Source organism: Cyanistes caeruleus, chromosome 21 (assembly GCF_971803275.1).
Source record: "Cyanistes caeruleus chromosome 21, bCyaCae1.hap1.1, whole genome shotgun sequence".
Classification (NCBI taxonomy): domain Eukaryota; kingdom Metazoa; phylum Chordata; class Aves; order Passeriformes; family Paridae; genus Cyanistes; species Cyanistes caeruleus.
Window position 1 is genome coordinate 3,908,468 of NC_141721.1, and position 19,757 is coordinate 3,928,224.

The following is a 19,757-nucleotide window of genomic DNA, read 5'->3' on the forward strand; positions in this document are numbered from 1 at the left end:
CGGCGACAGCCGGGCGGATGGGCGATGGCGGGGGTGATGTTCTGCGAGCCCAGACACCTCTACAATATCATCAACCAGTACCGGTGGAGATCGCGGCTGACGGAGCCCAACTACCTGTGCCTGCTGGGTGAGGCCGCGGCACAGGCCTGTCCCTGTCCCTGCCTGTGCCTGCCCCTCCCTGACTCTACCAATCTTTGCTTTGTCTGCTGCTCTCCCGCCTGTTTCTTCTGCCCCTGCTTGTCCCTGCCTGCAGTCCCTGCCCCTGCCTGCAGCCAGGCTCTGTGCTCAGCCCGGGCAGATATCCTGAGCCAATGGGGCTCGTGAGGAAAACACACCCATCATTTCTTGTCATTTCTGGGGCCTGGCACCTTCCTCCCATCCCATTTCAGTGCCCTGACTTGGTGCTGCCTTGCCTTTCCTCATTCTCAGCTCTCCCTGCTCTTATCAGTCCCATGGATACACACTCTCCCCTGCTGCTCCCAGAGGTGTTAGAACTGGACTAGATTTCTCAACCATTACACAAAGATTCCTGATAACCACTTCCATTTTGCATAGTGTCAATACTCCCAGAAGGGTGCCTGATATTGCAGTGTCATTGAATGTTTTGGTGAGCGAGTTAGCCAGTTGGGGAGTGGGTTGGGGTCTTTCCAGTGCCCCCTCCCCAGCTCTGGAGCAGCAGAGGCAGAGCTGCTGGGCAGGTCAGAGCACAGAATTGATGCTGGGGAATGCTGCAAGAGCACACCTGGGTCAGGACTAACACTGCTGGTTATCACTTGCTGTTAAACACAGACTCACATCGACCCTGGAGTTTATTATGCCCACACCAGAAGACCTCAACATTTGTTTTCTGAAAAACAAATCACAGAATCATCATGGTTAGAAAAGACCTTCAAGTTCATCCAGTCCAACAGCCGACCCTGCAACCCTATAACCGCCCCTAAATCATATCCCCAAGTACCACATCTCTAAATCTCTGAGTAATGCCAGTGCCTGAATTCCCACTGGCAAAATACAAAGAGGATTCCACCTTTAAAAGCCAATTGCTTTGTCTTGGTTGTTTTTGGGTTTTTTTCAGATGCCCGTTCTCAACGTGAATTCGATGCCAGCCACATTATTACAGCCCAAAGGATTGAACTGGTGAGGGAATTGCTGTTTGTGTGAACCATCCTTGGATTTAGCAATTAGTAGGAAGCCAAAACTAGTTTGAAAGCCACGGGAAATGTCCCAGCCCCTGCCCCTGCCTCAGCCGTGCCCCGCGGCTGCCACTGGGGGGATGTATTCTGTCACAAAGCAAAGGTGGTGGCTCCAGCAGCCCGAAGGATTGGCACATCGGAGCTGAATATCAGGAAAAACATTGCACAAGAACTCAGTGCAGCCTTGCCTCACAAGGACAGCGCTGGCATCTGCACCGCTGCTGCTGGTGGAGCAATCAGCGTGATTTGCATCATTCCTGACTTCTAACCGAGGCTGTCAGTGTGTCCTGTCCACCCACACGTCCAAACCCAACACCTAGCTAGAGAGCTGTAACTTGCAAGATGTCAGGAGCGTTGATGCCACTAGAGAAGAGTGGAGCTGTGCTCCTGATGGAATTCCTCTGTGATTTTGGTAGAGTCCTGCAGGGGAGTATCTGATCCCAAATCCCGAGGAGCTGGGCTATGTCAGATTCTGTGTGGTGTATGACCATGACACTGGCATTTTGGGCTGCACTGACTATCAGGAAGAGGAGAGAGAAACAGGTATGTGTGACCCATGTCAGTCCAGACCTCTCTGCTGGGTAGAGATTCTTCCCATTCCTCATAAAATTTTATGGGCTTGTTGGAAGAGATGTAAATGTTCCCAGTTTTATGTGAAAAACTGTGCTCTGCCCCTGGTTTTTCACTGTGTTGTGTATATTCTCAGGCTTCAAAAATCCAGGTTTTATTTCAAAGCATCCTGGCAGCCCTGGTTTCCCATCTGTGGATGATTCTCTGAAGCTCCTTTTTGCATGTGAGGAATGGGTTCATTTTTTTGGCACATTTCCCTGAGATTTGGCTTGTCCAACAATTGCCTTTCAGGGGGCAGCGCTGCTCCAGAGACTGAAATCAGCAGCTCAGGTTCCACATGTTCCCAGAGTGAGTACTTCCTTCTTTGAGGGTCACAGAAGGCTTTCACTTCATGATATTTAAAAAGATTTGCCTTTAATGGGGGTGGTGATTTGATGGAGTTCATCAAGAAATGTGAAGTGCTGGAAACTTTTCCATGGTTTCTTTGTTCAGTCTTCCTTGAACCATGGAAGTGTTTGGCTTTCACACATCCTTTGGCAAGGAGTTCTGCTGTGAGTGAACCACTTCTGTTTGTTTGAGCTTTACAAAGGCTACAGGAGTTTTAGCAAAGATTTACATCACTTTCTAAAGACAAAAAAGTGGAGGTGTAAGGGGAATGGATAAAGCAAGCAGGTTGCTAAATGCTCAGTGGTGAGGCAGTAAAGGGAAGGTGTGAAGAATCAGAACTGGATTTCTATTGTGCTGGTCTATTTCTAAAGCAGACATAGCTAGAGGGAAACAGGATAGATTCCTTGAGAGGAGGAGGAGGAGGAACAGCCATCTCACATAATCTTCATTGACATTGAGGAGAGTGTTTAAAACATTTGTGAAAAATTTATTTAAGACACTTCCTTTTTTCCCTGTTTGCCTAAAGCAGATTAAAGACAAGGGGCTCCATAAAAATAAGATTATTAAATTTAAATTAATAAAACTTCCTTATTATGGAAGTTTATTTCCCAGAGAAAAACGGAGAGAGGGAAAGAAATCTGGTGCTAGAAGAGAAACCAGGAAAGGAATAAAAGATCAGGATGACAGGGGAAAAGCAGCACCCTCTGTAACTGACCTGCAGCAACAAGAATAAGTCAAGCTTTTAACCAAGTTTTGTCCAGAGCATTAGATGCAATGAAAAGGGATTTGCTGTGGATGTCAGGGAGGCAGATGGAGACACTGAACCTGCCCTGGCAAACAGCTCTTTGGTCTCTTTAGATGCTGGGGAAGGAACTGCCCTCCTCCATGCCAGAAACTTGGAGCAGTTCACCCGCCACCCCGTGCTCCTCCTGAAGGGAGGGTACAAGTATTTTTCAGCTTGTTACCATTTCCTGAAGAGTGAGAAGACACTGTGGATGCCTCAGGTGAGATGAGACTAATTTCCAGGTAGAAGACATTCATATTCAACTGATGATGGCTGGTGAATTCAGGTTAGATGGTGTTGCAAACCTGTTATCACAGTAATTTTAGACAGGGGAATTAAATGTAATTTGAGTTACTGTGCTTGCTCTGAGTCTCACCACTGATTCTTTTACAGCCACACTTTTTCCTTTTCTATTGCATGAAAGGAAGTTCATGGAAACAAGCTGGGAATGTTCCCCTGATAACCCCGAAACTGGCCTATGGAGAGTACAGATAACTGAACAAACAGTAGTAACTGATGACAAGAAGCAGGCAGCTCTCTCACACGTAGTTATCTGGCATAGTACACAGCAAATGTTTTCAAACAGGACTACAGTTCCTACCAAACACTGTGATCCATGTCTTTTCATGGGGAAGGGTCACAAAGCAAGTGCTAGTGCCTGGTTTCAATAGGCCCAGGAAGAAAACAGCCATCCACTCAAACACTGCTGTCCTGATTGTTGGTTTCACCTATAAACATCAATCTGTTTAGTTTATGAGAAACAATTATGCTTTATTGCGTATTTAGGACAGGCAGGGCATGTTAAGAAGTTGCTGGACAACAGAGCATTTCATTCCAAGGTGTATTTTGTTCCCATTGTTTCCTTCTGGTTCCCAGGAAACAGCCCTTGACACGGTGCTAACCTGTGGATGCTACAGCACAGGAGAGAAAATCGATTCCCTTTGTGCTGCTCTGTGAAGGGAAATTCACTGCTGAGCTTCCCCCTCAGACTCAGCTGGACACAGGCACCTCCTTGCCTCTCAGTTTAAGCTTTAAATTGTTAGACTGCTCCTTTGTGCTCCTGGAGCAGTATCCAGGTATCCACGTATCCCTTAGGGATGTCGAGGTTTGTGTGTTTTCCTTCTCAGCCTCCACGCTGCCGACACCGGATGCAGCTGCAGATTTGTGCTGGGCCACTCCAGGGCACCTGCAGCTCTGCAGGTGGCAGATGATTTCATTTAGCCTTGCAAACAGTAAGCAGAGAGAACATCAAACGAGTCTGTCATGCTGCAGCCCCTCCAGACAATGGAAAGAATGAATTCCACCTCCTGTTTAGTTGGGATTTCCTTCAAGTAGTGCCACAACAGTGAGGCTGTTAATTATTCTTAGTAAAACTAGCAAAGACTTCAATATACAGCAAATCCAGGTGATTGAATAAATCATTAGACTAAAATATGTCATGGGCTGCTGACTAAGTGCCTGTTCAACTCTTCACATGACTTCTGTTTAAGAACTTCTTGAGCTAATGGGAGCAAAGACACTCTCTAACCTGAGCGTGTGGTTTCTTTCTGGCAGGAACTAGACACCTTCCAGCCATACCCTGTAGAAATACTGCCTGCAAAGCTATATATGGGCAATTTCGAGCAGGCTAGTGACAAACAAGTTCAGAAAGATCTGAAGATCAAAGCACTGGTCAACGTCTCTGAACAGCCTGTAACACTGTAAGTTAAACTGTTCAAGGCTTACCCTCACCAGTGACTGTGATGTGAAAAAATGAGGTGACACAGAATTTACTGGCAGAGGATTCAGTGCCTGTGGCTTTCCAAGGAAACCTCTGTGCAAGTTCCAATGCCATTTCATGCTCAGTTTTCTAATTTCTGCTCCAGAGTTAGCACAGCAGCAACACAGTCCTGCAGCCCTTGACCATGCCATGGGTGAATTGGGTAGGAGGAGGACTGGGAAGCCCTTGGTATTTCAAGTCTATCACATACCACCACTCTTCAGGAAAAACCTGTATCTCTAAATAGCTTTCAGAGCAAAATCTTACCAACACATCAGTGTGAAAACTAAATCACCAATAGGACACATTTTTGGTCTTCCTTCCTTACCTGCTCTGTCCATGACCAGTCAGCTCAGTCTGCAGGCCTTGCTGGAATGCAATTTCACACAGTGAAAACCCCAGTGGCATTTCTCAAGGTAGTGACCCAAAGTAACAAATCCAGTTACCCATCCCAGGACATTTCTCATGCCTTTGGCTCCAGAGGAATGTCTCTGCACTGTGGGTAATACTCCCATGCCCTCTGTATGATGTGTTTCCACATTTTGGAAATTCCTCACCAATTTTTTGCCCTGTGGGTTCTCTGAGTCTGTTGAAGGAGGAGATGCTGCCATAGAAAACCACATGGAGTGAACTGAGGGGGCTCCACAGAGCAGCCAACAAGTCTGTGAAAGCACACCTGCTTTCAGTTCACCTGCTTTCATTTTTCTCTCTGTAGGTGAAGGCATCATTGCTGAAATAGAAACTGAAATAGAAAATCAGTGATTGAACTGGTTCTTGTGTTACAAACATCTCTGTGCCTCCCCATAACAAATCCCTTTCCATGTTAATGATGACAATGATGAAAAACTCACATGTATAACAGCAAAGGAAATGATCACCTTGCCTCCAACAAACACATCTTGTCAAGGCTGCTTCTCTGCTCCATGTGGGCTGTGTGCTCTTTTCCAGGTTTGCAGAAGAAGGTAAATCCCTCCATGTATCTGTTCCAGATTCACTTGAAGCAGATCTTTTTTCTTCCTTCCCCACCATTTCTCATTTCATAGGTGAGTGGATCCTGGAATTCCCAAGCCCTTGCTCACTGTAGGATATTAGATGGGAGTGACAGGAAGCCCAGGCAGGAGGGTAAGCAAGCCCACACCCTGATGGATACCAGAGAGGAGATTAACTAACCAGCCTCATGGACAGAGAGGGGATTTTACAGGGCATCTGACTCTGATGTCCCTGCTCACTTTAAAGGATACCTCACTCTGATAACGGGGAGCTTTCCATCTAATCTGAAAAGGCTTTGCAGCAGGGTATCTACCAGGGCTTCATAGGATTCCCTCTTACTCCTTTGCAACAGCCCTTTGATTGTCACTGGCCCAAATCTTCAGCCACCAGAGCTTTATTTGAAGCAGAGTGTTACTGTGCTTAGAGGGCTCAGCACGAGGCATTGATCATCTTTGTGATTTGCAGTGCAGACCCACTGTAGTGCCCAGGAAGACTTTCAGGTTGGACAGCATGAACCTGCCTCAGCAGATTACATCAGATAGGGCAAGAAAAAACACACTCTGCAGCTCAGTGCCTGCAGCTGCACAGCAGACATGGCTCCTGCAGCTCCATCTGATGCTGTCCAACCATCTTGTTATCTTTTATTGTGCTTATCAAATAACACCTGCCACAGACCAAGGCCCTGCTGAGCTGTGCTGGACAGAGCCAGAAGCAAAAGCCCACCCTGACCCCACAGACCTTAACCCAAGTACAATATCAGACATGACATGACAACTGCACACAAAGAAACAACACTTGAGGATATAATTTTGTAGTCCTGAACTGGATTTCATGATTTGGTGCACCTGAATGTTGGCATTTATTTCCTTGCCTTTAATTGTGCCTCATGCTTTTTCCCAGTAGTATTTCAGAAGTTTCCTTCTGACATCACACATGGTTTGTGGCTGTTTCCAAACCAGACTACAAGACTATTAGCTGCACTTGTGGAAGTGTCCCGCTGTTTATCTGATAGTGGAACTGTTTACTTGGCAGTGGAGAGCAGATTACTCAAACCAGAACATGAGACTAAAGCTCTCCAAATACTCCAAGAGGAGTGTGCATGTCCTCATGCCAGGTGTATGTTGGAGTAAAGCCAGTTCTGCCCAGATCTTAGGATAGAACTAGTCTCTCACAATAGAAATGAGTTTTAAAATGCTGGCTCACAATAGAAATGAGCTTTAAAAATGCATGTGGAAAAAAAGAACAAACAAAACATCTTGACAGCTCTAAAAGAAAAGTCTTTGCTCTTTGAATTCTGGAGTTCAGTTGCTAATATTTTTAAAACATCATTCTGTCTAGAGAGGCAGAGAAAGAACTAAAAGGTTAGTAATTAAATATGCAACCTTCCAGGCAAAATAAAATTTCAATGCATTTTGACCTGTCTGGGGAGAGTTTGTGATGCTGACCACAGCTGATAGGTCATGAAAAACCTCAGATCCCTGATGTGAGGGTGACACTGCTGTGTAATGAAGCATTGCCTGGTCATTGTCATTGGTGCTGCTCTTCAAGGCCATGTGGATTTTTAAGAAAGGCAAATGCTTACAGAAATGGGAGCTGGCAGTGCCCATCTGCTGCTGTCAGGGTTCCTGAGGGCTCCTGTCTCTCAGGCTGCAGCCCCCCTGTCAGCTGTCACCACATCAGTGCTTCACTCTGCCATGGGAAGCTCCATTTCCCAGCTCACTAATTTGTGATTGGCATTTCTTGACTCAGATACTCAGCTGGACGTGGGAGCAGTGCTGGTGTTCTCCAGCCTGGGGATAAGCCGGAGCAGCACAGCCACCATGGCTTATCTGATGCACTCCTGCCGCTTTTCCCTGCAGGTATGTCACTGGCACTGGCCCTGCAGGAACTGCTCTGCACTTCATTTCTCTCTGAAGCCCCATCACTGTAGTAACAAGACATTCTCTGTGATTTCATGCACAATATCCACCTGATAATGGAACTGATTATGTGATTTGAGGTTGCATCTTCTTTAGACCATTAGGGAGGTGGCTTAGGTGTGATTTTGGATCTGTGAGTCCTTACTCTAAAACTTGTGGAATTTTTGTTTCCCCTACTTAACTAAAGGGCTAGCAAAGCAAAGCTGTGGATACAGAACATGGTATTTCTCTGCTGGATTTAAGGAAAAGAGTGAAAGCTAGTGCAGTTAATTCTATCTCTTAATTCCATGGTGTTAGAGAAGTTCAGAACCCAGTGTTTGCAGGGCTCTCATTTACCTTTGGCTTCAGCACTGACTTCTTCCCAAATCCTTTTTTATTCCTCCAGAAGCAATCCCCTCCCACAGACACTCCTGTATAGAAATCTGCAATGGGATAACACTTGCCCAGGAAGGATGTACAGGTCAGATGGCCAGTACAGGCTGTTCCATAGCTGTGAATAACCAAAGAAATTAATGAAGGATGGCTGGGAATGGCCTGGCTGTGCAAGGACCTGGTGGCCTCTCCCCTGGTGCCAGGCCTTTCTCCCTTTGCACACAACCCACAGGCAGCATCTCCTGGTGTCTCCTAACACGGAGAGTTCCCATGGCAACTGGCCAGCCTCTCCTTAAAAACCTCACCCTTGTCTGGAAAGTTCAGGAGCTTGAAGGGATTGATCCAAACTTCACTGAAGCTGGGTCTGCATCTGATAAGGTGATTGATTTTGTGCAAACATGTCCAACGTAAGAGGAGAGCTCTTTCCATGGCTGTGTGCCAGTGGGTAATTAGAGGCTGAGGCTGCCAGCAGGGCTCAGACAGGGTTCAGTCCCTGCACTAACAGGGATGTGATTGCTCCTGCAGGCTGATAACAGCCACTCACTCACCAAATCACAGAATGTGCTTCCAATGGCAATGCAAAAGTCAAAGGCTGAGCCTTGCCATTCCTCTCAGTTGGCATCAACAGGTTGGTCTCAGCATTTTACTAAATGCCAAAAAAAGAGAGAAAATATTGACAGGGCACTGTTTGCTGGGCAAAGCTCTCCTGAGGGATTATCCTGGCAGACAAGTTTGTTTCTTGCAGACAAAAGCAGTGCAACAGATTCCTGTGTGATCCTCCAGCCAATCCAGGCAAAGATCTTTGAAAGCTTCCAAAAAGGCAGAAGCAAGGCAGAGTGGGGATGTGCAGCCCCTGATTCTGTTAGTGGGCAATATGTGAGTAGATTGAGTCCAGGGGAACCAGAGACACACACACTGTGGACCCAGAGCAGTAAATACTGGAATATCAGCCTCAGAGCCTGCACAATCAGCAAGATTAGAAAAACAAACCAATGGAGTACTATCTGCTGACCTTTGGTCTCATTTCAATTAAGCAACCTTCCAAGTGCAGGGGGCAAGCTCCTTTATGAGCAGGAAGATGAGCAGTGACAGGAAAGCCCAGGGATGGAGCTGGAGTAATGCTGGTGGATCTGCCCTGTGTGTGTCAGCGTTTCTAGGTGATTACTTGGAGCTAACAAATAATTAAGATGGCTGTAATTAATACAGTGGGATAACTGTGAGGTCATAACTGCTCTGCCACATCAGGTCACACCAATCCAAAACCTTCATTGCTTTATAACCTTTACAGCTGATGCTTCACTGCTTTGCTCATCATCTGTGGAAGGAGCAGCATTTTAGGGTAGAAAATCCAGGATTGCATTGCTCCATCAGAGTAGGATAACGCTAAGTAGTGAAAGCAGCCTGAGCTGTCCTCGTATCCAGGAGAGCAGAGCATGAAGGGGACAGGTTTCTCTCAGGTTCACATCTGGATCCAGCCTGTCCCCACTTTAGTACCAAACTCCTCTCTGCAGGTTCTTGCTGTCCAGCACAGGGAGCAAATACAAGGCTGTGTTGACTGAAGTGTAGCTGCTTTGTGAAAATGCCCAAGAGACATTTTCTGTTTAATTCCTAACACTTCTTTACTTTCTTTCTGTTTACAGAGAGCTTGGAAGTACCTTCTGAAATGCAAAATGAACATGAGACCACACCGGGGCTTTGTGGAACAGCTCTCAGCCTGGGAGACCCAAATCTACGGGTGCCCAGTCACAGACGTCTCTGAACCAAATTACTGACAGAGAACATCCCATGGGGAAAGCCACTTCCCTTCCCCTTTCTGGGGAGAAAGTTACTTGAACACTGTGTGAAAAAAAGACCCAAATGTTATGGAAAAGCTTTCCTCTTTAGCTCCATGTCATTTTGGGTCAGGATTTGGAGCCTCCTGGGGAACTCACCTGTGCTGGAGGAGGTGGCAGTTTAGGGAATGCAAGTCCTGCAGGACGTGGCCCATTAGACACAGCTCGAGACTCTTTTGTAAGCAAAGAGGATTATAAATACAGCTGTGGGGCAGTCAGTAGGGTTATCTCTGTAAAGGTTTGTTATCCATGGTCTGGAATAGTAAATTTAAAGTCTCACAGTGCCCACTTCCAGCCTGGAGAGGTGACAACAGAATTTCCCTGTTTCAGAAGTCCCTGTGCCCTGTGAGTGCCTTCTCAGCTACCCTGAATGGATTGTTGACAAGTCCACCCTTCCCATTTGTCACCTGCTAATTCTACAACCCAACCTCAGCTGGTAATTTTAAAGCCTCAGTGCTGTCACACGAAACCTAAACTCGGTACCGTCCTGTCTGTAAGAACAGCACTCGGGATTCTGTTCTCTGACATCAGGAAATAAAACATGACAGAAAACACCCCCTGGCTTTGCAGCACTCTGTGTTGGGGATTTAGCGCTGGGTTTGGGTTGCTCATTCTGACACGCGAGGCTCTGAGGGGGAGCACCCCGAGATCTGCCGGGGCTGAGAGCGAGCCGGGCGCGCCTCACACCGCCCGCTGCTGCAGCCGAGCTCCGCCGTTCCCGGCAATTTCCCCTTTTCCCGCCTGCGATTTACCGGGAAACGCAGAGCGCGGAGGCCCCGCCCCGGCCCCGCCCCGGGGCGTGTCCGGAAGGGGGCGGGGCCAGCGCCGCCCGTCGCCGCGGGCCGGGCCGGGCCGGTCGCCGCCGCCATCGCCGCCATGGCCTGGGGCGCCTCGCTCGCCGAGTGCCTGCGCGAGTGGGAGGAGCTGCAGGACGGCTACCAGCGCATCCAGGTACCACCGGGCCCGGGCAGCCCCGGGCAGCGGCCGAGGGAGCGCTCCGGTTCCCGGCACCGGGGGTGGGGATCCCCCGCAGCATCCCCGGCGGGCACCGCGGGCGGCCGGGCTCTGCCCTCTGGACTCCGGCTGCTTTCCCCCCGTGTCCCAGCCCGCGGCTACGAGCCTTGTGCCTTGGGGCAGAGCGTTTGGGAGCGGGGCGGGGGCGGCGGGCCGTGCCGGGGCTCGGGAGGAGCGGGGTGCCCCGCTCTGATGCCCCAGCCCGCCGTGGTTGTGCCGTGGAGACCTCGGAGCTCCCGTTTTTGCTGCCGGCAGCGGCGGCGCCTGGCGTGGCGGGGTGCGCACATTTCGCTCCTTATCGCTGCTCTCAGCCCGGCCACGGGCCAGCGGAGCCGAGCTGTCCCGGAATGCAGGCACGCTTCAGCCAGCGCTGTCCCCTCTGCCACCCCCTGTCACCGCCGGGGGCTCCGTGCCAGGAAGGTGACTCGGTGTCAGAGGTGCTTCCACCTGCTCTGTGTAATCCCCAGGGCGCTGCTTGCCGGGGAAGGAGTGGGCAGGGTTCAGCTCACACAGGGTCACCCCGGGGAAAGGTTGGCCAAGCATCTCCTGCTGCCGCTCTCGGCTGCGGCTGAACCCGCTCCCTTGCCCCCTCCTTCCCCCCCGGGAGCGGGGTGAAGCGGATGTTGTTGCGGACACGTCGCTGCTGTGCCCAGATCTGGGGCAAGGGAGGCTTTGAGAAACCTCCTCTTGCTCCATAAGGGTTGCGTGGATGTCCCGGGTCGCCCACTTGGAGCCCGGAGTGCCGGCACTCAGCGCCGGCCCTTCCCTTGGGACACCTCCTCCCAGCGCCGCTCCTCATCCAGGCTCTCCGGAGGGCAGCGAGGATGCTGGCACGGCTCAAGGACCTGTCACAAAAGCCACTTGCTCACAGATAACTCCGGACTCAGAAGGAGGTGGCTCTCGATGGCAACAGGAAAGCTTGATGGTCAAGCAGGGAATGTCCTAGGATAAAGCAGGGACATAAATCACTGCTGTGGATCCCTTCCCTCCTTGTTGCTGCTTGTCACCAGAGAGAGATTTCCCTCCTCTGCTCTCGGTTTCACATTTCTCCTTTGGGAACAACTTTTAAGATCTGGTGATCAAGTGGCTGATAAAAGCTACAGAGGTTAAAACTTGTTTGTGCCAAGGTCTAGTCCAAGGGTTGTTGGTGTAATTCCCTGCTGGAGGTGCTGTTCAGGCTGCTGTGGCCAAGGTGAAGCTGTTTTCCTGCTGAGCTGGACAAGCAGCAGCATTGATCCAGCAGCTCTCCTCTTTCCCTACTAAATATAGTGGAGAAATGCATCCAGCCTTATCCAGGTGCGGTTGGGTTACCGGGCACTTGGCTGCAGCCCTGCTGGACTCCATCCTCTTGGTCCAGCTCACTCACAGGCTCCTTCCAGCCTCCCAGGGGTGCTCAGGTGGAGCCCCAAAACCACCAGCTGGGAGACCTGGAGGTACAAAGAGCTTCTCATCCTGTCCCAGGAGTGGCCACAGTTGTACCCTGGTCCACACAGCGTTTATTTTTTATTCCTAACTGCTTTCCTATCTGCTGTGTGCAGTCATTGGTGTCCTGAGCATGGGAACATCCTGCCTGGGGTTGGGGATGGGCATCCCATGGAAACAGGGCTGGCTGCAGGCTGTCCCCAGTTCACCTGGCCTTCTGCAGCCACACCTCCTCTCACCCCGCAGCTGCACAGGTGAAATTAAGGACATTTTTTAACAAAAGCATCACAGAGGGCCAAAGGACAGGGGTGTTTGGGCAGGCATCTCTAATGTGTGCTGGTCTCTCCTTCCCAGGACAACCACAAGCTGTACAAGCAGAAACTCGAGGAGCTGACCAAGCTCCAGGATGGGATCTCCAGCTCCATAGCCCGGCAGAAGAAGCGGCTGAAGGAGCTGTCGCTCTCCCTCAAAAAGTGAGTCAGTGCTCTGTGGCAGCACGGGAGGGGAGAGCAGCAAGGATGGGGCTGCTGAGCTCAGCTCACGTCTCAAATGCAAACCTCTCTGCAGCCAAGTGCTGTGGGGAGGCTGATCTTCCCCAGCCCCCCTTTCCTCCGCCCTGGTTTGTGCCCCATTTGCAGTTCAGAGCTTGGAAGGGTTTTGCAGGTACCACGAGCTGCTCTCCTCCTGTACAAAGCTCTCCCTGTCCCTCCCAAGGGTGGGAGACCCATCTGGCCTCACCTTGCTCCCTTCTCTCGAGCACCATCACAGCCTGGCAGAGGAGCTTGCCCTGCAGATGGAGTTGTGGACTTGCCTCCCATCCACCTTCCCTGTCCTTGGGGTGTCCTTGCCCGAGTCTGTTGCCTGTGGAGTGCCAGCACGTGCTGATCACGTTGCAGAGGCTCTCCTGATGCCAGCGCTGTGTTTGCTCCCCAGATGCAAACCCCAGGCGACTCCCGAGCAGGAATCGTCCATCCAAGAGACCCAGAGCCTGATTAAAGAGAGGCAGAACGTTTTCTTTGAGATGGAGGCCTACCTGCCAAAGAAGAACGGGTGAGAAGGCACCTCAGCTCCGGGTGGGGCACCAGGGCCACCCTCCACATCCCTGTGGCAGCAGCTCTGCAGACCCAGAGCTGTCACCCAGCGGTGTCACAGCTCTGCTGCTCCACTCGGGCTCCCCAAGGACACCTGGGCAGGAGCCAGCAGTGCTGCCCCTCACTCCTCTGCCTGCTCATGGCCATCACCCACCCTTGGATGATGGTTGTGCCCTGTGAACACCCCAGTGCCCGTGGGAGGTGGGGTGTGGGCTCCCCCACCCGTCCCCCTGCCCGTGGGAGGGGATTCCAGAGGCTTTGTGCTTGGCAGCTCTGAGTGGAAGCACCTGGGGGCTCATCCCTGGCCCCACTGGTGGCATGAGAGGGGACAGCCCCACAGGCAGGTCCTTGTCCTAACACTCTGCTCTCTCCCCAGGTTGTACCTGAGTCTGGTGCTCGGCAATGTGAACGTGACACTGCTCAGCAAACAGGCCAAGTACGGCCCCCCCTCGCTGCACCTCTGATTTTCCTGACTTGGGATCCCCTTGGCACCAGGAACAGCAGCTCCTCCCAGGCAGACAGGGGGCTCCCCTGGTGTAGATTCCCTTCCTGAGCTGTTTTCTGCATCATTCCCCAAGAATCAGCCAAACCCTTGGCTCCCCCTCACATTCCTGCCGCTGGGCTGGGATGGACCATTAGCTCTGACAAGTTAATGGGATCTTCCATGGAAGCCATGTCCACGTTTCCACTGTATTAGGAACTTCCAGGAAAGACAGGCAGTGGATAGTCCCCTCCTCTTCCCTTGGGGAAACACCAAAAGTTGGTTTTGGCCTCTGAGAGCCTTTCTGTTGCCAGAGGTGCCCAGCCAGGGGAGACCCTCTGTTCCCCAATCCTCCCCTTGAGATGTGTGCAGATCCCAGTCTGCCCATCTTCCCCACCAGGGCCACCCACCACGCTGGGGTGCTTTGGGGTGCTCAGACATGTCCCAGCTGTGTGGCAGCTGCCTGATGTGCTCTGCTCTCAGAAATACCCCAAGGCAAGGTTCTTCCTGAGTGTGTCCCAGAGATTGCCAACAGAACATCTCTTTTACCCAGCCAGATGGGATGGGAGGACACAAATTTCCAGCAGCCCCCTTACTCCAGGCCTGCCCTTGTGCCTCCCTGCAGGTTTGCATATAAAGATGAGTACGAGAAGTTCAAGCTCTACCTCACCATCATCCTGCTCATTGTCTCCTTCTCCTGTCGGTTCGTCCTCAACTCCAGGTGAGTCTGGCTTGGTGCTGGGCAGAGATCTCCTCCCAGAGCCCCCTTGCCCTTCTCTCCCATCCTGGAACAGCCAGAGTTGAACAGGGGATGCTGTTAAAGCATCTGGACACTGCCCTGGAGGTGGGCTGGCCTTTGTGGCTGCCGTGGCCACGGTGGGTGGTGGGGAGCAGGTCCCTTCCCTTGGGGCTGGGTGTCCCACGGGCTGTGACGGTGCCTGTGCCCCCAGCACGTCCCTTCACACCCTGTCCTGTGTGCCCCAGGGTGACAGACGCCGTCTTCAACTTCCTCCTGGTGTGGTACTACTGCACCCTCACCATCCGCGAGAGCATCCTCATCAACAACGGCTCCAAGTGCGTGCCCCGGGCCCGGGGAGGGGGCGTGCAGGGGGCTGGGCCTTCCTGCAGGGCTGGGGGAGTTTGGGACCCGTCACAGGGGAGCAGCTCCCTCCTACTCAGGGTGTGTGGCAAACGCTGCTGGGAGCTGCAGGAGCGGGGCAGGAGGAACCTCCCGTGCGGAGGAGGCGAGGGAAGGTGGAGCTGGAAGGGCCCTGGTGCTGCCCAGCCCCGGGGCCCTGGGTCCTGCTCTGAGGAGCGTTTCCCAACCAGCCCTGGGAGCTCTGGGGTGGTTGGGGCTGGGCTGCTCCACGCTCAGGGGTGCCTTTGGCTCTGGATTCACGCTCCAGACATGAGCTTCTCTCTGTGTGTGTGTCCTCCAGGATCAAAGGCTGGTGGGTTTTCCATCACTACATCTCCACCTTCCTCTCAGGTGTCATGCTGACGTGGTAAGTCTGTGTCCCCCGTCCCGTGGTGGGGCTGCCTGGGCTGTGGGCAGCTCTGGCCAAGGGCCCATAGGTCCTCTGCCAGCCCCACATCCCCCAGCCAGCACCTTCTCTCCACAGGCCAGATGGGCTCATGTACCAGATGTTCAGGAACCAGTTTCTCTCCTTCTCCATGTACCAGAGTAAGTGCTGGGACAGGGGCTGAGCCCCAGGTGCTGAGAGAGCCCTGCAGCACGTGGGGACCTGGCTGTAGCTGCTCACAGCTCCCAGCTCACCTGGCAGCTCCCCTGGCCTCGGGTGGCCTTTGTGGGGTGATGCTGGGGCTGGCAGGTGATCCCTGGGCAGCTCCTGCCAGCAGCCATGCTCTCCTGCAGGCTTTGTGCAGTTCCTGCAGTATTATTACCAGAGTGGCTGCTTGTACCGGCTGCGAGCGCTGGGAGAGAGGCACAACATGGATCTGACTGTGGGTGAGTGGGATGTCTCTTGCTGGTGGTCTCAGGCTGGTGCCCAGCTCACTGGGAGCTCTGGGATCTACTGAAGGACATGGGGACACTTTGATTTGAGGTCACTTTTATCAGTGGCAGGAAGAGTGAAAGCCACAAATCAAACCAAAGCTGCCAGAGCAGCAACTCCTTTGGGGCAGCACCACCCCACAGGCTGATTGTCCCCCTCCTCCTGCTCTGCTGGGACCACCAGCCACAGCTGGCTCCCTCAGGCTGTGAGCTGGCAGTGGATGTGGCTCTGGGCATCCCAGCTTTCCCCAGGGAGCTCCTTCAGACGTGAAACATCCCTCCAACACCCCAGGCACTGCGGGCTGTCCCCTGCCCGGCCCCTGTGACACCGAGGGCAGGAGCTGAGGGTCAGCCCCACTGGAGCCCAGAGCCCTGGGGTGGATTAGGGGACACTGCCACTGTCCCCACTGCAAGTGCCCACAGTGAGGCTGGAATGGCAGGAGCTCCTCACGGTGTGGGCACTGAGCCTCCCATGCCTGGAGGAGCTGGGCTCCTGCCCCTCTCCACCAGCCCATTTGGGTCCTCACAGAAACCTTCATCCCTTGCAGAGGGCTTCCAGTCCTGGATGTGGAGAGGCCTCACGTTCCTGCTTCCCTTCCTCTTCTTTGGGCAGGTGAGGCTGCCCCAGTCCTGGCAGGGTGGGAGCAGATGTGCCACGTTCCCAGCTGTGCTCGGTGGCCTGGGCAGGGCACAGACCCCACAGGCTGCCACAGCCATGTGAGAGGGGACGCCTGGGGCAGGGAAATGCTTCCAACAAACGCTGGGCCCTTCCCTCTGAAGCACCCACCACCTCCTCAAGTGGGGCAGTGAGATGGGGAGGAGCTGGGCTGGTTCTGCCGAGTGCTCAGGTGCAGAGGGGCTGCGGTGAGAACCTTTCCAAAGCCTTTCCAAAGCCCTTCTGAGCTCCAGCTTGGAGCTGCTGCTGCAAAGGATCAACTCCTTCCTCGGTCAGACTGTGGGGGCTGAAGGCCAAAGGCTGGCCTGAAATGGGGGTGTCCCAGCTGGGGTCCTCTGGGGACGGGCCCTTCATGGGGTTTCACTGTCCCCACACCAGGTGGGTGTGGGGTTTACAGCCAGAGGTGGCAGCTGGATGGGGGCCAGCCTGGGATTGAGCCTGTGGAAGCAGCAGCTCCTCTGAATCTCCTCTCTCCTGCAGTTCTGGCAGCTCTACAACGCCATCACCCTGTTCCGCATGATCCAGCACCCCGAGTGCAAGGAGTGGCAGGTAAGGAGGCTCCTGGGGATGTCCTGGGAGGGGGATGCTCCAGGCAGGTCCCTCCTGCTGACTCCGGCCTCTCGTCCCGCAGGTCCTCATGTGCGGCCTCCCCTTCTTCATCCTCTTCCTGGGCAACTTCTTCACCACCCTCCGTGTCGTCCACCAGAAGATTCAGAACAAGAACCAGGACACAAAGGAGAATTGAAGTGGGGCAGTGTGGGGGCCTGGACTGTTTCTCCCCACCAGCTCCATCCCCTATCCCCCTCTCCTCAATTCCGTCCGGACTCTGGTGTCTCATCCCGTTCCTCGGAGGCCTGGATGTGGGACAGATCTTGGGGCCTGCTCCTGGACAGTCCATGTGCTCAGCACGGGGCTGGATCCGTGCTGGAGTCGCTCACCTGGAGTCAGGAGCACCCTGCACCTCCTCTCCTGGCTGCCTCCATCCAAATCCAGACAGCGGGATGCTTGGGACAGCCACTCCCCTCCCTGTTCCTGGGATGTTCTGTGGATGTCCCCACCCCAGCGGGACAGGGCAGTGTCCTGCACTGCCTCACACGGCTCCTGGGCTGCTGGAGGCCCCCCTTGTCCCCCCAGCCCTGCAGCCAGGGCAGCCCCTGTGTGCTGAGGGCACTCCAGGGGGGTCCCAGCTCCTTCCTCACCTTCAGTCCACAGGGAAGGGCCAGCTGGGGCAGGGCTGGGAGCAGCAGGAGCCTGGCCCAGGCCTCTCGCTGGAGCTGTGCAAGCAGCGCCCTGGGCTGGCACCTCCTGAGGCTGCACGGGTGAAAATAAAGGGAAGGAGCTGCCCTGGCTCACCAGGACGGTCTGGGAACAGCTTCCACACTCTGCTCTGCAGCTTTGGGTCATCAGAAGTGGGTCCTGACACAACCTCCCTGAGAGGAGGGTGGAGGTGGGGGTCAATAGGACAATTGTCACAATAGGACAAGAGGAAACAGCCTCAGGTTTCACCAGGGGAGGTTTAGATTGGTTATTAAGTGTCTTCACAAAAAAGGGGTGTCCAGCCCTGCCAGGGGCTGCTCAGGGCAGTGCTGGAGTCACCATCCCTGCAGGGATGTAAAAGCCATGGAGGTGTGGCAGCTGGGGACATGGTTGAGTGGCTGGTTTGGCAGTGCTGGGTTAAGGGTTGGACTCAATGATTTGGAGGGGTTTTCCAGCCTGAATGTGCCCATGATTTTATGAAAAGTCATCTCCCTGTGCCCTTCCACCAGCCTGGGCTGCAGGCAGGGCTCCTTCCCACGGCACCCGAGTCTGCACAGGCTGTGGCCAGACCTGTGGCCACCCAAGGAGCTCAGTAGAACCTCAGTGTCCCTGGAGGGGGGAAGAGCCACCCTGCACCAGCAGCGGGAGCTCTGGAAGAACCAAAGAGCAGGTTGGGCACAGCTGCACCCCAGTCCAGAGCCCCCCACTGCCATCCTCCCTCCCCTCCCACAGCCCAGCACTCAGGGTAGGGGCTGCCCCCAGCTCAGCCTAAACCCAGAGCTGCCACCACATCCCCAAATTTCCTCCCAGTTATCATTGACTGCTCCTCCTGCCTCCTTCCCTCTGGCTGAGCAGAGAGAATGCAGGAAGCAAACTCCAGACACAGTATTTTTATTCCAAGGGCAAATGTATTTAAATAATTTACAATCATTGGAGAGCCTGAAGGTCTGGGGGTTTTGTTGTTGTCTTTTTTTTTTTTTTTTTTTTCCATGCTTAAATCACAAAGATGTTCAAAATAAAAACCGTATTTAAAAAATGACCGTGCACGGCGTGAGGGAGGGGCTGGGCTCAGGGGAGCTGCAGGGCTGAGACCCCACCTCCCAAACCAGCTGTATTCCAGAGGGAGAGGAGCTTCCCGCTGGTGCTGGAGCGAGGGCAGGCAGCGGGAAATGCTGGTGGGGCCATGGGACAGCTCTGTGCCCAGAGCCAGCCCCACATCCCAGAGCTGGGCAAACGGGGGTGGCAGGATGGCAAAGCCTCAATCCCCACCTGAGCACAGCCCCTCTGCCCCTCTGCTGTCCCTGCAGGCCAGGGTGGGCTCCAGCCCCAGGGATAAGGCAACACCTCGTGCTCAGAGAAGTGCCCTGGCAGTGTCCGTCCCTCCTGCCCCGCACTGGCTGCGTCCCCGCTGTCCCTGCTGGCCTCAAGGCAAACGCTGGTGCCATGCTGGCACGGCAGCTCCTGCCCCAGCTACCCCCCTGCCCCTCTCAACCCTTTCCTGCCCCGAGGGGCTGCTGAGGCCCAGGAAGGGTTGGGAGTGACACCGGGGTAGCCGTGGGCTGGGGACGACACCGTCACCCACAGCAGCAGTGGGCGAGCAGGCACTTGCCAGCTCCCCTGGCCCACGCCTGGGGACCTGTTCTCTCCCCGGCCCCGCCAGCCCTGCTCTTAACTCCACACATCCAGGGAGTAGCGGCCCTTTGTCATCAGTTTCTTTACATAGTCCATGGCCTGGGGCTGGCTCATGTTCCCAAACTCGGACACGATCTCGTAGAAGGTGTTCTGCACGTCCCGGGCCATGTTCCGCGCGTCGCTGCAAACCGGGAGCGTCAGTGAGACACCACAGCACAGCCACTGCCACCTCCCACCTGGGCACAGAGGGTCTGCTCACCCCACACCCCCTGCCCTCCTCTGAACCAGGACAGCAAAACCCTCCCAGGGTCTGTAATGCACAGCTGGGGAAACTGAGTCACGCTCCTTTTCCCGAGAACAGGAG

General features: G+C 53.7%; 3 protein-coding genes across 11 annotated transcripts in view; 2 read left to right on the forward strand and 1 right to left on the reverse strand.

Annotated features, from left to right (window-relative positions):
• The first annotated feature begins 22 nt into the window (after positions 1 to 22).
• Positions 23 to 10,360, forward strand: STYXL1 (serine/threonine/tyrosine interacting like 1). 2 transcript variants are annotated; one of them, XM_086858879.1, is made up of 9 exons: positions 23 to 127; positions 1,076 to 1,137; positions 1,610 to 1,736; positions 2,055 to 2,111; positions 3,009 to 3,154; positions 4,489 to 4,634; positions 5,642 to 5,736; positions 7,433 to 7,542; positions 9,615 to 10,360. In XM_086858879.1, the coding sequence occupies exons 1-9, from the start codon at positions 25 to 27 to the stop codon at positions 9,744 to 9,746; spliced, it is 978 nt and encodes a 325-aa protein (XP_086715005.1). In that variant the 5' UTR covers positions 23 to 24; the 3' UTR covers positions 9,747 to 10,360. The 2 variants fall into 2 exon arrangements, with proteins under 2 accessions (XP_086715005.1, XP_086715006.1); XM_086858880.1 differs by lacking the exon at positions 7,433 to 7,542.
• A 235-nt stretch (positions 10,361 to 10,595) lies between these two features.
• Positions 10,596 to 17,882, forward strand: TMEM120A (transmembrane protein 120A). The gene is made up of 12 exons (XM_086859878.1): positions 10,596 to 10,757; positions 12,597 to 12,715; positions 13,176 to 13,292; positions 13,710 to 13,769; positions 14,440 to 14,535; positions 14,799 to 14,888; positions 15,254 to 15,319; positions 15,437 to 15,498; positions 15,691 to 15,783; positions 16,377 to 16,441; positions 16,985 to 17,053; positions 17,136 to 17,882. Exons 1-12 carry the CDS (start codon positions 10,683 to 10,685, stop codon positions 17,247 to 17,249), a joined length of 1,026 nt encoding a protein of 341 aa, XP_086716004.1. The 5' UTR covers positions 10,596 to 10,682; the 3' UTR covers positions 17,250 to 17,882.
• A 767-nt stretch (positions 17,883 to 18,649) lies between these two features.
• POR (cytochrome p450 oxidoreductase) overlaps positions 18,650 to 19,757 on the reverse strand; it is a 36,090-nt gene continuing 34,982 nt past the window's right edge. For all 8 annotated transcript variants that reach the window (XM_086859868.1, XM_086859873.1, XM_086859872.1 and 5 more), the window contains one exon: positions 18,650 to 19,574. In XM_086859868.1, the coding sequence (XP_086715994.1) occupies positions 19,430 to 19,574 (145 nt within the window). In that variant the 3' untranslated portion in view covers positions 18,650 to 19,429. The remainder of the gene's footprint in view (positions 19,575 to 19,757) is intronic.

What these genes read in the sequence shown, in the direction of transcription:
- STYXL1 (XM_086858879.1), top strand. Translation starts at nt 25, where the DNA reads ATGGCGGGGGTGATGTTCTGCGAGCCCAGACACCTCTACAATATCATC. An exon ending in CAGCCCAAAGGATTGAACTG is followed by an intron (nt 1,138 to 1,609) that starts GTGAGGGAATTG and finishes TGATTTTGGTAG; the next exon opens with AGTCCTGCAGGGGAGTATCT. An exon ending in CACCATTTCTCATTTCATAG is followed by an intron (nt 5,737 to 7,432) that starts GTGAGTGGATCC and finishes TTCTTGACTCAG; the next exon opens with ATACTCAGCTGGACGTGGGA.
- TMEM120A (XM_086859878.1), top strand. Translation starts at nt 10,683, where the DNA reads ATGGCCTGGGGCGCCTCGCTCGCCGAGTGCCTGCGCGAGTGGGAGGAG. An exon ending in CTGTCGCTCTCCCTCAAAAA is followed by an intron (nt 12,716 to 13,175) that starts GTGAGTCAGTGC and finishes TTTGCTCCCCAG; the next exon opens with ATGCAAACCCCAGGCGACTC. An exon ending in TCAGGTGTCATGCTGACGTG is followed by an intron (nt 15,320 to 15,436) that starts GTAAGTCTGTGT and finishes TTCTCTCCACAG; the next exon opens with GCCAGATGGGCTCATGTACC.